This window comes from Sander lucioperca, chromosome 2 (assembly GCF_008315115.2).
Source record: "Sander lucioperca isolate FBNREF2018 chromosome 2, SLUC_FBN_1.2, whole genome shotgun sequence".
Taxonomy (NCBI): Eukaryota; Metazoa; Chordata; class Actinopteri; order Perciformes; family Percidae; genus Sander; species Sander lucioperca.
The window spans coordinates 38,949,589-38,967,104 of NC_050174.1; the positions used below are offsets into that span (position 1 = coordinate 38,949,589).

The 17,516-nt window shown below is 40.8% G+C and overlaps 1 protein-coding gene across 2 annotated transcripts in view; it reads left to right on the forward strand.

Moving 5' to 3' along the window:
* The window catches only part of fras1 (Fraser extracellular matrix complex subunit 1), a 270,430-nt gene that overhangs the window by 172,280 nt on the left and 80,634 nt on the right, over positions 1 to 17,516 (forward strand). For both annotated transcript variants that reach the window (XM_031305293.2, XM_031305292.2), the window contains exon 28: positions 3,148 to 3,471. In XM_031305293.2, the coding sequence (XP_031161153.1) occupies positions 3,148 to 3,471 (324 nt within the window). The remainder of the gene's footprint in view (positions 1 to 3,147; positions 3,472 to 17,516) is intronic.

Below are 17,516 nucleotides of genomic sequence, written 5' to 3' on the forward strand. Positions count from 1 at the left end.
TAGCTTGCCTATGTTTGGGAACCTGTTAGCTGATGTTAGCAATGAAATGGTACCAAAATAACGTAAAACTATTATTACACTGGAAGGAACACTCACGGACGAAATCGTACTTCTTGGAATAACACGGCTACCGTAGCAGTTAGAATGCACTCAGAATGGGGGGGGGCTAGAAAGTAATATTCAGATGGTTGTCATATACAATTTCACCGCTAGATGGGAGAAATTCTTACACAATGTAGCTTTAAGGTGGCAGATCAGAAAACACCCAAGGAATAATTCTGGAGCAGCAACCTATGTTGTCTTTCAGTTAGAGTATGAGTTGTTGGATTCTCCAAGATGAGACGTCTCATCTCCATCGTCTCTAAGTCCATTCACTTAACAGACATTTCTGACAGCAAACATTAACTCATTATCCTGTTTTCCATCTGTTTTATCTTTCCCTCCACAGTAAATGCATCCACAAACATATCACAAAGAGAAATACTCTGTGCAGCAACAGAGTCTCATGCGATTGCATCTTTCACACTACATCAAAGAGCAACACAAACACTGATGTAACTTCCAGTTTTGTTTGTGTTTACACTAGTGTTACAAAGACATATTCCCATAAATTTAGCCTGCCTTTTCTTTGAAAATTTAGATCTTGTACAGAAAGTCAGAAAATGTCAGGGTTGCTTTGAAAGAAACCGTTCAATGTATTCCAACCTCATTATAAGGAGCACAACATAGTGTAGGGTGACAGGAATACACTCAGGCATGTCTAAGTTGATATGAATGTGCACATACTGTACCAGCCACAGCCGACACAAACAAACTACATTGTATATTCTACCTAAATGCAAAAGGCACTGTTGAACAGGTTGACTGTAAAGCAGGATGGCATGGAGAAAAAGACCACTTGTGCTAATGCAGCCCTCCCTGTATAAATAAGGTTGAAAAAAGAAATAGTTGATAGAGATCTCTAGCCAACAGACACCTCAGAATGTACTTCTGACTTTCTCCATTTCCTTTAGCTGTCAATCAATATCGGGAAACCTTCTACATTGGACATTTTTGTTGAAGTTCAGAATTATGTCTAGAAGTAAATATAAAAGTGTGTTAAGAACAAAATGGCATTTCAAATCATGATGGTTATACTTCAATGCATCATTTTGACCATAGTTCCAGGTTAACAGTCTGTGTTGTGACTGCTTGACACAAAAACATGAGAGGAGAGTTGCAGATAAAAGGCAGTGTTACAAACCAGGAGGCTTACAGGCACTTCCACTCTGCATGTTGTGCCTCTGAATACCAGTACGATCACAGCAGGAAAAACAACAAAACAAAGAGCAAACGGAAAAAGAAAAGCAGGAAGCAGCACCAAAAAAAAGTTTTTTTTTCCATCTTCTTGAAGTGCTGCAAAGCCCCATGGCCCCATGGGTGACGACAGCTTTCTCCCAAACATGAACCTCACCTCACCCTCACCTGTGAGGTGAGGATAAAAAGTTAGCCCTGCTGAGTCTGCCTGTGTTTGTGTTTGTTTTCCTCTGCCTCGGGGGAGAGATTGCAGTGGTTTGCCTTTAGTGAACAGGCATGTCTTAGCACGATTTAAAAGCAGCACACACACACCCACTTTCAGCCCCCGCCAACACATCCGAAACCTTTTGTTTGCCTCCTACGAATTGCAGAAGTGAACACACAGGATTACGGTGGGCGCCCGAGGGCCCAGTTGTCTGTCTCTTGGAGATAAGTCCTCTTACGTCTAAAAATGTGTCACTAAACGACACCCAACAGAACACAAAGGGCAAGAGGCTGCAGAAAACAACATGCTCCCTCTGTGTTTCAGCTCTGTGTCCTGCTGTTTCAGTCAGAGGTCACTTTGGCTCGAAGACACACAGAGGGATTGTGTGTCCCACAAGTCATTTTTCTCTCCCGGCTCCAGCTTGTTTTATACGTCCCTCTTTGCTTAAGCTGCTGCTGTCATGGCAAAGAACTGGAGCTCAGCCAGCAGCCATCGAAGGCAACAAATTGGACCCGAGCCCTGCTGAGCGGCTCGGAGCTCCCAGCAGGACAACTGGTTTGATTTAGGGCCACGCAACCCATGCCTCTTTACCTGCACCTCCATCGCTGCCAAGCTATGATGCTAATAACGCCTGGCAGAGTCATATTAAAATAACCTACATCAAGGCACTTTCTTTGTTCTTTTTGTGTGTCATATTCAAACACACAGACGATGCAAATGCACTTCTAGCCTCATGAGAATCTTCCATTGATATTAATATATATTCATTAATATTCATTAATGTATAAGAATAAATTCCTATTCATTAACATTAACATTAACTCCAAGCTCAAAAGATCACGTATGCATAAGTGTGGGGAAAACTATGTGTTTATTCAAATGTCTGAAAAAACTGTTGAAGAACAGAGAGGTACCTTTTCTAAGACGTTAAAACTTGTTCCCACTACAGAGTGACACTTTCAAATATTAGAGCCATTACTTACTCAATTATATTAGTTACTCAGTAATTAATCTCTTTTTAAAAACCCCAAAATGTGGACAAACATAAGTTCTAATTAAGTCTGGTTTCTCAAAGAAGGGAGGGTCGGCCAAAATGGCTTTACTTTATAGAACTATCCATGCTCTGCACTTCTAATCCTCCATATCCATATCCTTATTACACAAGCATAGAGGTAAAAAACACAGACAGAGACAGACACATAGTGAGCTCTGTATAAAGTAATACCCTTGCTCAAAATAGGAGGTCTCCCACTCTCATTGGTGCTCCTGAAATGACATTGTTGGCGAGATGAAGCCTTTCGCCCCGTGCTGAGAGGCTTCAGGTACGGCTGAGTGCAGCCTAATGAGGCGCCCTGCTGAACCTCACCTTTATCTCCCTCAGTGACAGGACACTATGGCCCCCCCACGCCCCCGAACCCTCTGGGAGAAAATTCGTCATCTGACAATTTGGGAAAAATTGCTTTGCTCTCAGTCAGCCTTTATAATTTCACACTGACACTGAAACATTGACCGTAAAAACAAGGTGTTGCAATGATCGATTTATCTGTCTGTCTGTCTGTCTGAATCTAATTTATCTTTGTCAGATTGTAATGAAAACATGTTCTTATTCCCTGACTCTCTTCCTTTTTTCCTTTAATAATTTCTAGCCTCCGAGGGTTGTGACTCTCTCTCCTCTACCTGTGGAGGGCCGCGGCGCCCTGGCAACCATCACCAAGTCGGTCCTGCAGGTCGACGACCTCGACAACGCAGCCGATGTCCTGATTATGGTCCTTGAACCGCCCCGCCACGGCCGGCTGTCCCGTCTCCACGGTGACCGGGCGCTTAGCCGATTTAAGCTGGAGGAGCTGACCCGGGAGCAAATCCAATACATCCATGACGGCTCGGATGGGGCAGAGGATGGGATGGTGCTGCAGGTCAACGATGGCCACAGTTATAGGAATGTTCTCCTCCAAATCCACATCAATCAGAAGGTAGGATAGGCAGAGGGGCACTCCGGGATATTTGATATTTATACAGCAAATCCATGCTTTCAATATTCCAAGATTAGCAACTGTATAAGTCTGCATTTATCCACTGATCCGGCATTTAACTTGCACTAATACTGAATGGATTCTATTAGTGTATTGCAACACAGGTCTAGAGTCTGTTAGGGTTAGAGGTTAGTTAGGTATCAATCAATCAATAACTTTATTTGTCCCCAGTGGGGCAGTTGGTTACGCAGCAGTTGAATGCAAATATTTAGCACACATAAAGCACAGGTATTGTACCAGTCCCTCCAGAAAAACGTGATTATGCGATCGCATAATTCAATGCATAATCAGCCAAAGTCCGCATATTTTTTATATATTTTGAAATATGCCGTACTTTCGCTGCATAAATTGCCGATTTCCGTGCAAAATATGCGGGGCTTGCATGATTTCATAATCCCCACATTTTCGTCACATATATCTTAGCCGAGTTGAAAAATGTTGCGTTTACTTCACACAAGAGCAGCCATTTTCTCCTGTTGCCATGGGAACGTTATGAAGTGACGTTATGAAGTGACGTTATGAAGTGACGTAATTACGCGACGTGAACATCATCGAAAAGCTGCAAACCCCGCGATGAAGCCATGATGAAACTGCAGTTTTTGCGAGTTCCCGCAATTTCATTGCATAAAATTGCATAAATATCCCGCATATTCCATCGCATTTTTTGAGAAAACGTGCCGCATAATCAAGGATTTTTGTCTGCAACAATCACAAAAAAACTCTGCATTTTTCTGGAAGGACTGATTGTACAATACAACACAAAAAATAACCATTATGCAATTAACTACCTTTTTTAGGTTTAGTTTACTGCTTGTTGTAAAGATCCTGCAGAGTTTCCTGTGCAGTGCAAGTTATTGAGAGTTATTTTATGCAGACATTGAGTCCTTTTTTTGGTTGAGAGATTGGTACCAGCAGGTAAAAGAGAAAGAGAGCACCGGTTCAATAACAGATCAATAACACATTGTCATCAGGGTCCTGTCCACCTGGAACTTACAGAGTTTCCTGAGAATACAGGCTTTTCTTGTACACCATGTCTGTGTTACTCTCAAATGTCAGTTTGTGGTCTAGTATAGTTCCCAAATACTGCAGGAGTTGGACTCCACTATTTCTATATTCTGGCTATCAATCACTGTACTGCCAGGTAAGGGTTGGTTAAAAGGTTACACTTGCAACAGTGCAGCGGCGCTGGTCGAAAAACTTTCAAAACACTTTTGCGATGGCTACAGCCAAGGACAAAAAAATAACAAAATGTAAAGCTCTCTGGTGTTTAATTTAGAGTTGTCCTGCCGCTCACTGCCTCAGTTCAAACATCTCTGCAGAGGCAAAAGACCTGTTTCGATCCTCTATTAATACTGGATGAAGTTCTTTCCTCGATGTTACACAACTGAGACAGCATTAAAGCTCCAGCATCTCAAGCAACTACAGTATCCAGACTGTAATTTAGACAGGATGGAGGGCGGGAAAAGCAATAGATTTTTTTCCAAACAGATCATCTTAAGGGATTGAGCCAAAGTGCAGAAGTTCACAAAGAATGTGTTTAAAATGTGAGACTACAATAAGTGCATCTTCTGACAAATCTACACAAAAATCACTTCTACTGTCAAATGCAACATCTGCTACATGCTATCTAACTACTTTGTGTCGTGTGCATGCTGTGGTAATCTTTAATTATTGATTGCATTCATTACATTCTACAGTTATACTGTAAATTGTTAATGATTTTTGCATTTGTATCCATTTTAGAGTTCACTTATTGAACACATATTCCTCAGGAAACATTTTTTGTGCGTGTTACAACCTGATGTCTAGGGGTAAACCAGACGCAACATAATGTGTGGCCCCACTCTTCCCACTCCCAAACATGGCCAGGACAAAGAATTGCAAAGTAACAGTCTTTTTATTTTGGAGATGAGGCCCCAAAGCAACAAACAAAACAATTCTAAAGGCAAACTAAACTTACCTAAGCCAAAACAAAACGTAAATAAAAGACAAAGCTCTAACCTAAGCTTCTAATAACAAAAACAGGAGAAAAAGGGAACCAACAAAAAAAGGACTTCTCACTCCTACCAAACTGCTACTAGCAAATAAGTCAAAGAAATATGTATTCACAGATAAAACAAAATGGTTGAAGGATAACAAATCCAAGAACCCAAAACAACCATTTTGACTGAAGGCTGTTAACATTACTCACAACAACTGCAAACACAAGACACAGGTTTACACAGGCACATGTTGGGAATGGCAGAGTGAAGAGAGAGAGCCAGAGCTCCTGTCCAATGAGGCTTAAAATGGCTGCTGTCCTCCGGACGACCAATCAGGAGACAGCAATCAGCTCTGCTGGACCAATCCGGTGTTCACACCTGTTCTTCATTACCTGTGTACACTCAGGAAAACAACTGATAGAGCAGGGCACAACAAATCACAAAACATGACCCCAGGGTCATAACACCTCCCCACCCAAGATCAAACATTGTCAACAAAAAGTTTGACTCAAGATCTAGACAGAGCATCAGCCATAACGTTTTCCAAACCCTTTTTGTAATGAATCTCAATATTAAAATCTTGCAGTAACAAGGAGCACCGCATGAGACGCTGATTGCTATTTTGCATCCGAGACAGGAACACAAGCGGATTGTGGTCAGAGAAAACAAGGGTTGGCGCAGGACTAGACCCGAGGTACACTTCAAAGTGTTGTAATGCTAACAGCAAAGCTAAGGCCTCCTTCTCAATGGTGCTGTAATGTAGTTGGTGTTTCTTGAACTTTTTGGAAAAATAACAAATGGGGTGATCAATGCCTCGCTCATCCTCCTGCAGGAGCACTGTGCCCGCACCAAGAGCGCTGGCATCTACCTCCAGCTTAAATGGTCGAGTGAAGTTTGGGGCTGCGAGCACAGGCGCACTGCAGAGGAGAACTTTGGCAGCTTCAAAAGCCAACTGACAGTCCTCTGACCACTGGAAAGGAGTTTTGGGACTCACCAAACTAGTCAAAGGAGCTACCACATCTGCAAAGTTTTTGCAGAACGCACGGTAATACCCAGCCATCCCCAAAAAACGGCGGAGCTCACGACGCGTTTGAGGAGCTGGGAAATCTAAGATTGCCTGCACTTTGGCAGTAACTGGGCACACAGACCTTGCCCTACTTGTTTACCTAGGTATGTCACAACAGCCTTCCCAAACTCATATTTGGCAAGATTGAGTGTAAGGGAAGCAGCGCACAGACATCCAAAGATTTGACGGAGTGTTCTCATGTGGTCAGACCAGGTTGAAGAATAGGCCACTATGTCATCCAAATAAACCTCACAATTTTCCACACCACATAGGACCGTATTCATCAACCGTTGGAAAGTAGCAGGGGCATTTCTCAAACCGAAAGGCATGACTGTAGGAGAACTGGCAGATATAGCGGCTCCCCCCTCTATCTCCAGAGCCCTTATTTTCAAATGCATGGCTTGCACCTCCAACTCTCGATTTCTCACCTCAGCCTCTCTGATCTGCAGCGTTAGCCTCAGCTCTTCTGTGGTCAAGTTTGCCTGAGCCGCAAGGCCTTGAGGTGGTATTACTTGTAGTGGGGCAACAATACCAGCCTGTTCACCCGGAACTCCCTCTGAAGGAGCCAACTCCCCAAACAAACCCCTTTCAGTTAGCTCTGAGCAAAGGAGCTCTTTCAACTCCTGCTTCTTAAGACTAGAGGGCACATGCACATCATAAAAGTTCCTCACCAAAATTAGGTCATTCTTCTTACACCTATCCAATTTATCAACTGATGGACTAGTAGCAAAATCCTCCAATTGAAAGTCCAAACCTGCCCCTATCACAAAAGAAAACTGCCAACCAGACAAAGAGCCCCAAGAAACAAACAAAAGTAAATCTCAGCCAAAACGACACCGAAGGACAAAAAAATAAATAAAAAACAGACGAGCCCCCAATTTATGTGATAGAGCAGGGCACAACAAATCACAAAACATGACCCCAGGGTCATAACAGTGCGTAATTGAAAATACTTTTTGAGTTATAATCGGTTTATAATCGAATAAATGCAGAGCAGTGTGCACATTTAATCTATTAAAATAAACTCAAGGACTGATTTCTGTATATTTCCTCCAAAAGTTCAAATTTAAGAGAAAATGTTTAATAACTTAGAAGTTGGAAGTGGTCAGATTCAAGGTAACTGCATTTGTGTCTCAACTGAAAGACAGATTTTTAAGGTGTTATTCACGTGTAGAAGTTGTCAGAAGTGGATAATATTGGATCTTAAAAAAATATTCCTATTGGTTTTACTTTACTACTCAGTTGAGTGACATTATTTATTCTCTGACTTGCTGTCTAAACATTTTAGACATCCACTGTGTTCCTCTAAACTCCTCTCATTGCCTCAACCTCAGCATTAATCACACTGATTGTACTTGACGTGTCCACACAGTGTGGTTTGTTGACTTTATCCCTGAAATTTTCTTTTCTGGAGTCACAAGCTAATGCCTGCATATTTAAGCACTCTGTCATCGCTTCTGGTGAGGTTTTTATGACAAGGACGCAATTATCTGGCTACAAGTGCTGGTCACCGTGACTGAAGTGGGAGGAGTGTGTGTTTGGCATGAGACAAATTTGGCAGCTCACTCAGTTACAAAACATGCGCACACACACACACACACACACACACACACACACACACACACACACACACAGAACTGGAGACCAGGCAGGACCTCCTTCTAATATTGAAGATGTCTAGACATAACAAGCATCAAAGACGTGTGTGTGTGTGTGTGTGTGTGTGTGTGTGTGTACTTCCTCTTTATGGGGTCCAGTTTTAGCCCTTGAGAGTGAAAACATTTTGATGGGTCTTCACTTCTTCAAAGCGCTGTTTGTGATTTAAAACTAAGATTAAAACTTTAGGTCTAACGTTCAGAGATGTGGTTGTGATGATTAAGGATGTCAAAAGAAAAGGCATAGTTGTTTTCTATTTTTTTTTTTTAGGCTTTTTCGAACGCAAGACAGCCAGCATCATACACGCCACCATTGTCTGTTAACATTCTTGTTCCTGGAAGTCGGTTCCAAGCACCGCCTTCCCGATAACATAACGCGTGTCGTGAAAGACGGCTACCTATGACCAACGTGTAGTCTGTCACATCTGTCGGCCGAGTCACGGCAAGAGTTTATGACTCTGTAATCGACTGATCTGATCCAGTGACCATTGAACAGACAGAAATATTGTGTAGTCTGAACTCGACATTAGGGACTGCGGGAATGTATTGTGTCTTCACAAGTATAGAAATACATTTGTGTGTGAATGTCTTTTTTGTGCTCCTCTCACGGCTGTATCAATGTCCCACTGTAAAGGATCACAGTCTATAGATACCTGTGATCCACACATCCACTGTTGGCACACACACACACCAACAAAACTGACTTATGTTACCTTACGTTACCTACTGATTTACATACGCACATAGATATACTAAGAGAAACTTTTCCAAATTTTATATTTTTTACATTTTATATTTTAGTGAAAGCCACAAGTAGAGTGAATTCATTTCTACACTAGATTCAATTAAGACCCATAAACTGAATAAAAATATACATTTATTTTAAAGGTTTTTCTATGGTGTTTATTTTGTTTTGATGCCCTTTAACTATTGCCAATAATACATTGTACACAACATTCTTTTTATAAAACATACAGAAACCATTTAGGTTTTTCAAGTCTTCTTGAGCAAATTGCAATAAAGTTGGAAATGTAAAAGCTGACAAAGACACAGCAAGAGTTACTGTCTCAGACCAGGTCCCTTCAATGCATTTTAATGACATTTTAATAAAAACGTAAATAAAAAGGCATAAAAAGTAATCTTAAGTGTTTGAGTCAAGATTATAGTCCCCAAAATATACTGAAAAGAAAACTATAAACTCATTGTTTTCTGTTCTTACGGTAGATTTTCCTAATTCTTTAAGCCACACTCTGGGTTATAGAATTAATAATTAAAGACAAAACTGTTAGGCAACAATCCGATCACGATTGTTTTGTGGTCCGTATCCTAGTCCGTATCCTATCATCTACTGGCTTGACCTCTGTGAGTTGATTCTGAAAGCAGTTACGAGATCTCGGAGAACAAAGCGACACGAAGCAGGGTTCAGTTCAAAATGTCCTAAAGGTTTAGTAAGACACACAAGGATTATATACATTTTCTAACAATCGCTATAGATTCACAATAGAAAGATAAGAAAGAGGCTCCATAGGAAAGGAGGACTGGTTCAAGGTTGGTTCACGCAGAATAATCTTCAGGAAAGGAGTTACAGAAGAAGAAGGAAGACGTGTTACAATTCGTGATACAAATTGAAACAGATGAGAGAGGCATAGTTTAGAGTTTTTCCAGACTGGAATGTAACACATTCACAACAGTAACTACATGATTTACCTTCAAAACACAAGTTGAGTTTCCAAGTGGTCAAATCTTAAGTTAGTCTAACAGCATTAAGTGCAAGACTCGAGTTGTGTACTGACAGTTTTAAGTCAGGTCTCACGTCGTCTACACACACATGCTGTATCTGACTTACACACAGACTTAAAGATATTACTCCAAAGATGTATTTTCCTGCTTTCCGTCTCAGCAGTCCATGGTAGTAACTGCACTCGACTTTGGTTCAGATTTCATATCATTGAAATAGAAACCTTCCCATGATACTAAACAATATCCCACCTCATTGTAAGCCAGTTATACTTTTGTCCTTATGGCAACAGAGAAACTTTTCGGTGATCTATTTTCTGCTCACACAGTCACTACAGTTTGGTTTTGGAGGGCAGCTCTGTTTGTCTGGCTGCATACAGATGGTGTGCTTCAGGCTCAACTCCTCTGCTTTTTTCCCTTTTGTAAATCAATAACATCCCACTCTACACACACACACACACACACACACACACACACACATACACACACACACACACACACACACACACACACACACACACACACACACATGCACACACACACATACACATACACATATACACACATACACACACGCACACACACAAATGCATACCAGTATCCATTTACTGTGAAATGTCCTGATGCTGCATTCTGCCGTGCGTTATACAGAGCAGGATGGACAGCATGATGGAAAGCTGGCAGAATGCCCTTGATTTATGTTGGAGACTTTTTGGCCGAGTCCCAGTAGCCGTAGGGAGAGAAGTACCAGTTACTAAACAAGAAGAAAAAGAAGAGAGTACTCCATCTACTGAAGCGAAAGCTTAACTCACCTCTCTCTCCTTTCTCTTGTGGTTTCTTAAAAAACTTGCATCACAGAGCAGCTGTGTGTGGTAAACATAAGCATGCTGCGTGCAGTTTACTGATGTCACCTCGCAGGATTTCCAGATATTCAAGTTCAAATTAAAGTACGCACCTCCTACTGCTACGAGGAGCTGCCAACGCGCCAAGTTGTCTAATGTAGATGTAACAGGCATCCTGCTGAGGAAGCTACTTTTGAAAGTGCATGAGAATAAGCTGCAAACTCACACAAAGAATCAGGAACAAAAGCTAATACGATCAAGGCAATGAAACCCCAAAATCTAATTTAAGCTCAATGACGTCCTCCATGAACCCCAACTTCCACAAAGCTCAAAAATAAAACCCTGAGTGATTATTGGCTCCGCCTGGACTTACAAACCCGAGCCAATGAATCCTTAGTTTTCAGAGCATGGCACTCTTTGTACTTCCAAGCCCACCATCCAGGCTGCAGCAGTGGCTGTCAATGCCAGGCTGTGCCTGGGACAATAGGCTTCCTGATAGTTGGATTACTGAGCTCTAAAGCAGGAGACTAATCAGGCCCTTAATGACCCTCTGATTGATGGACTTTCTCTCCACAAAGGCTGAGCCCTGAACTGAGCTGGAGCTCGGCTGAATAGAAAGCAGGACCCTTGGCTTTCAATTACTATCTCGGGGAGAACACTTTGAGCCTCTAAAAATCCCTCAGGCTTTTCTGTTACTTTGCAGAAATGGAAGGGAATTAGATATGTTTTCTGATCAGCTGTCAGGCTTTGGAAGGCTAATAGCTCAGCACTGTTCTCAAGCTGAGGAAGCTGGCTGAGTGCTTTGAGGTTAGCTCTTCTCCCACTTTGGAGAGAGAGAGATTGTTGGAGAATATGATACTTTTTTTTTCTTTTTGAAGTATGTGATTACATTTTATATTGCTGTGATTTGTTTCTGTTAAAGCTGGTGGCCCATGTCACACAGCCCCCATGTTTACTTTTGATACAGGCTCTGATTTTAGACACCACGGCAGCATGTCTCATTGAGATTAAATTAGAATTTGTTGCCGATAAGAATTCCATCTCCATTCTGTGACTTTCACTCACTGTTTCACATGTCCATCAGCTCGTCCTGTTCATCCCTCCCCTGTTGGAATTATGGAAAAATGAGAGATGACAATGTTATTGTCATTACAACAACATGGCCATCCCCCCTGGCAGCAAGCCAATGTTTTATGGATGATGCCGACTCCATCTCGGCAATGTTTCTATTTCTGTTTATGTGGACTGCAGCCAGCTCTCCATCCAGCATCATCTCTATTTACAGTCCATCTCAGACCTGGTGGCTCAAAGCCCTTTAAAGGTCTCTTTTTATTCAATTTTAATGCATTTGTTCTAAAAAGTACTGCAGCTAAGGAAAATAATAATATTCTTTAGGTTTTATTTTCTAAAAATGTATTATTTGGCTGATCTTATCACGACCAACAACCCCTGTCCATTTAACCCTACACCATATATATATATATATATATATATATGGCAGCAGTGTATATATATATATATATATATATATATATATATATATATACAGTGCTGCTCATAAGTATTCATACCCATGGTCAAGTAGACTAAAAAGAGGAATAAAAAAATTATCTTTTGGAAATTGATCTTAATGCCTTAATTAAAAAAATGAGGAAAAATCCGACCTTTTAAGGACACCATTTTTTTTGTGAATTAATAATGTATTGTAAATAAATAAATGTTCTTCCTTAAAATACAGGGGCTATAATTATACATACCCCTATGTTAAATTCCCATAGAGGAGCCTTTATTTTTAAAGGCCAGTTATTTCATGGATCCAGGATACTATGCATCCTGATAAAGTTCTCTTGGCCTTTGGAATTAAAGTAGCCCCACATCATCACATACCCTTCACCATACCTAGAGATTGGCATGGTTTTATCTCAGTTAGCCTAATAGCTGGTTTGATTTGCATTGATATGGATCTTATCTCAGTTAGCTATTAGGCTAACTGAGATAAAACCATGCCAATCTCTAGGTATGGTGAAGGGTATGTGATGATGTGGGGCTATTTTAATTCCAAAGGCCAAGGGAACTTTATCAGGATGCATAGTATCCTGGATCCATGAAATAACTGGCCTTTAAAAATAAAAATCTGCCTTCCTCTATGGGAATTTAACAAAGGGGTATGTATAATTATGGCCCCTGTATTTTAAGGAAGAACATTTATTTATTTACAATACGTTATTCATTCACAAAACAAATTGGTGTCCTTAAAAGGTAGAATTTTTCCTCATTTTTTTAAATTAAGGCATTAAGATCAATTTCCAAAAGATGATTTTTTTATTCCTTTTTTTAGTCAACTTTAGCATGGGTATGAATACTTATGAGCAGCACTGTATATATATATATATATATATATATTAGGGATGGCACGGTTCACAAAACCCACGGTTTGGTATGTATCACGGTTTTAGGGTCACGGTTTTTGGTTCTGTACGGTTCTTGTTATTTTTAATCTTTAACACTCCAGAAATATACTTCAGCATATGATATATAGCTAAAATTAGCATATTGAATGCATGTTGCACAATGCTTGCACACAGTGGCAGTTCTATCTATTGTTTTATTTTCGCTCTCATCATCGGTAACATGAAATCCAAAATGTTCCCACACACCAGACTTATACAACGCTGGCGCATACTCCAGCTCCGGGCAGCCTTCCTTTTCTCTCCCACTTGACATTTCTACACGTGACGTGATCTGCAGCACTCCACACTCCACTTGAGGAGCGGTCGGCTCGGCTCGCCGCCTCTCAAAATCTAACAAAAATCTTTTAAACTGACCTTTGTCGATCAAAGAAAATAGACAGATTCAGCAACTGTATGGCCTATTTCTCGCTTAAAATGTTTTCAGAAACGTTTCGGTGAACTATTTTCGTAAAATACGAGATTGTATTCAGAACAAGATGCCATTAGAGTCTGTTTTGAAATTCGGGAGCAGCAAGACCCACGTGACGCGTTTGTCCAATCAGCTGCCATGTGTTGCGTTCGTCATGCTCATCCCACTCGTCATTTCCGGTAAGTGTTTTAACATAAGTGTCGAAAGTGGGCACTACGGCAGTAAGTGGTTAGTGCACATTAACAGTGTACTGACGAACCGTGCGACGCACACACGTTCCGAATCGAGACAAGCGAACCGAACGGTTCGGATGTTTTTTCATGAACCGTAGCACCCATAATATATATATACACACACATTGAACAATATATAGATTTGTAATGAGTCTCTAAAAGCAGGTGCAAGTGCTTTCTGTAGCATAAAGTCTGGTCACTAATGGACATAGCTAACCAAATACTTCTTGCAATTTTGGCCAACCACAATCCAGGTGCATCATGACATCATACAAAACAGGTTGAAGCAGTATTAATACATGATCAATAGGTCTCATGCAGAACTTCTCTCATCCAGTTTGGAAGCAGAGGATGGTTAATGTTTATGTAATGTTTTATAGTCTGGCTGCCAGAGCGGTTTTTAACACTGCAAGTTGAAGTCAAAAGTCTTAGGCCAAGTCTTCCCAAAGAATATGCAATTTGCATTCAATTGCAAGTCTTTCAGATTTGTGAATGTTGACTATTGAAATGGTCTGTAACAGTGTCTGTCTGTCCCTGTATGACCCTAATTTTTCCCCATGAATATATTTCCTTTCATGTCGAGGATAAGTCAAAATCGAGACTTGAACGTTATTTCTTTCAAGTCTCAAGAGGTTAAAGGAGGCATATGCTTATTTTCGGGTTCACTTGTATTTTTTTTGTTTTACTAGAATCTTTTACATGCTTTAATGTAAAAAAAAAAAAAACACGTTCTTTTTCTCATACTGTCTGTCTGAATAGAGAAAAATAGACACAGGTGCTAAAACTGCACCTGTGTCTTTAAGCCTCCCTCCCGTCTGCTGTGATTGGTCAGCGTTTTGGGTCTTTCACATCTGTGCATCATTGCAGCCGGGGAATGACTGTAGCAGCACTTTCTATCTATATATAGTATAGTTTTTATAGTGTCTGTCAGGTCCAAAATAAGTCAAATAAGTTTGAGCAGTCCAAGTCAGTCCTAATTGTTGTGATTCAAGTCCACATTTCAAGCCTTCATCTCAGCTGGACTTATAAATCCTCTGACCTTTTTTATTTAGTGCCGTTTCTGGGTGTGAGTGTCCTTGAGAGACCTTAGTGCTCATCAGGAGAGGTTGATCTCCTGGATGACGTGGTCCTGAGTTAAAAGACTGCCATGCTGACTTATGTGTTTCCTCTGCTGCTCGTCTGCGATTCTTTGCCTGCTGCTGCTACACTGAAATAGTGTGATTTGGATCAGCCGAGCGGCGGGCAGAAGAGTTGGCCCGGCAGGTTGTTATCTGCAAACACAGACAGCCACGCATGCACACACATTCATTCTCACACACCTGTGCACACTTTTGTAAATCTATTATTACCCACTGCCACAGTGTTTCTGCTACTGCACTGAACTCCTGCAGGAAGTGTGTGTGTGTGTGTGTGTGTGTGTGTGTGTGTGTGTGTGTGTGTGTGTGTGTGTGTGTGTGTGTGTGTGTGTTCAGCTAGAAAGACTGACCTCATTATTGTATTAAAGTTTTGGTACTACTTTTTAATATCAGTTAGATAGATAGATCAGTTAGAAGCCAATAACAAGTTTTGGGTTGGCTGTCTGTTAAAAAAATCTATTTTCCTTTTCATAATGCAATTATAAATGTTTGGCTGTCCATCAATAAACACTTGTTGGTTTCTTAGGATGCTTTCACACCGACCTTGTTTGGTTCGGACTTTAGAACTTATCAGTTTGAATCGGAACCAAAATTACAAGTGTAAAAACCTTGCCCGGACCAAACAGCCAAACCTTGGTTCGACAAAAACAGGTGGTCATGGTAAAGATCAAACTGAACCATGGCCCGGTTCGTTTCTAGTGTGAAAGCAGGCTGTCATCAGGTTCTAAGAGCAGGGAAGCTCCTATGAGGAGTATTTTAGTGCCTCAACTGACAAGGTTGATTTCATACGGACTTGTGGCTTATACAAGGGCATAAACCATTTCACTATCTCATAGCTCGTGGTCTAGCTTGGATGGGTTAGACCACATGTGTCAAACTCAAGGCCCGCAGGTTTTGATCCAGCCCGCATATCAATTTAGGTTCACAATAAATGTTGGCCCGCCTAGTTGTGCACCAAAACAAAAAGACAGGAAACTGTTTTTCAAATGGCAACTACACGACACTTAAAGCAGAATTTGGTAGATTTGCCGACTTTGGGACTCCCAGAAATTTCCACAGAAGCAGAGAGTTTTCGAAATTAAAGCTGGGAAACAGGTTGCTGTGAGTCGACTTTTAAAATGTAATCTTTGTTTTGCTTGATTTGCTCAATTCTAAGATTTCTAAGGAACTATTTGCTGCCTTTTTTAGGGCTGTATGTGGACCAAACTGTAAGTGAGAAGACTATATGAGACATGGAATAATACAGTCAAAGATATTTGACTTTTTCGAAATAAAAGCATGAAAATAAACTATATGTCTGGCCCTTGATGCGATTCTTCTTTTCCAGTGTGGCCCTTAGTGAAGTTGAGTTTGACACCCCTGGGTTAGATATTATGGGAAATAATCCAAATCCTTATGGAGAAAATAATTGTGATTTTCACTTTCAGAACCACACTGTTGAGCTCTACAGTATACAATCTAACAAAAATGTAAACCTTGGTTTGGACCATGGTTCAGACTTTCAGGTGTGAAAATGTCCTTTCTCAAATGCCATCAAGTCTGCATTAATTAATGTCATGTTGATGTATTTCCCTTGGTGTAGATGCTCTGCAAATCTCTCCCTTCATACTGTATAAGTGATCTGACAATTTATTGAATGGCTTCTTGATAAATTAAATTGATAAAAAGACGAAGAATTGTTACCATATGACAACCCAAAGGTTGTTCTGAGTAATAGTTTACAATGATCTAGTCTCGCATTGCCAGACCTCCTTCACAGCGCTGCTGAGGAAGGTCTGGCTAGTCCACACAGCATTCCAGGATGGGAGAAAAAAGTGTTCTGGTTTATTGGCATTTCTTTAAACCAATTACAATCGTCTTGGGCGGAGCTAAGCGCCGGACGCAATAACGGTGCCTCTGCAAAATAGCCTTGGGAAGGAACTTGTTTTGGTGGAACATGTGCTCGTCCAAAAGATGTTTTAGTCGTGCAACAGAAAACTCAGATAGCCTAGCTAGCTGTCTGGATTTACCCTGGAGAGATCTGAGGAGCGGTTAACCATAGTCCTCATAAATCGAGCAGAGTTTTGAATGCCAACGGAAGGTGACGGACATCCGGACAAAAAATGAGGGACATCCATCGGATCTTTCGGCGGCACCGGAGCCATCCCCTAAATTAATAGTCGCCGATATAGACTAGCAATGATATATCTAAGGATATCGTATTAGAAAGTGTCCTTGAGAATCAATTTATGCTCAACTTTTTTGGTTTAATGAATGTTTTAAGATTACTGTTATGCTAACGTGTTATGTCCTCCTGAGAGTACGGGAAAATTGGATTAAGTACAACCTCCTGTTCAGGAGATCTCTTCCAGTGTGGAATTATGTACAATCACCCGTAATCATGACTTTTCAGTGCATATCAAGATGTTTGGTAAAATAGGAATGTCATTGTTTTTTATTAATTTCAAAAGTTTC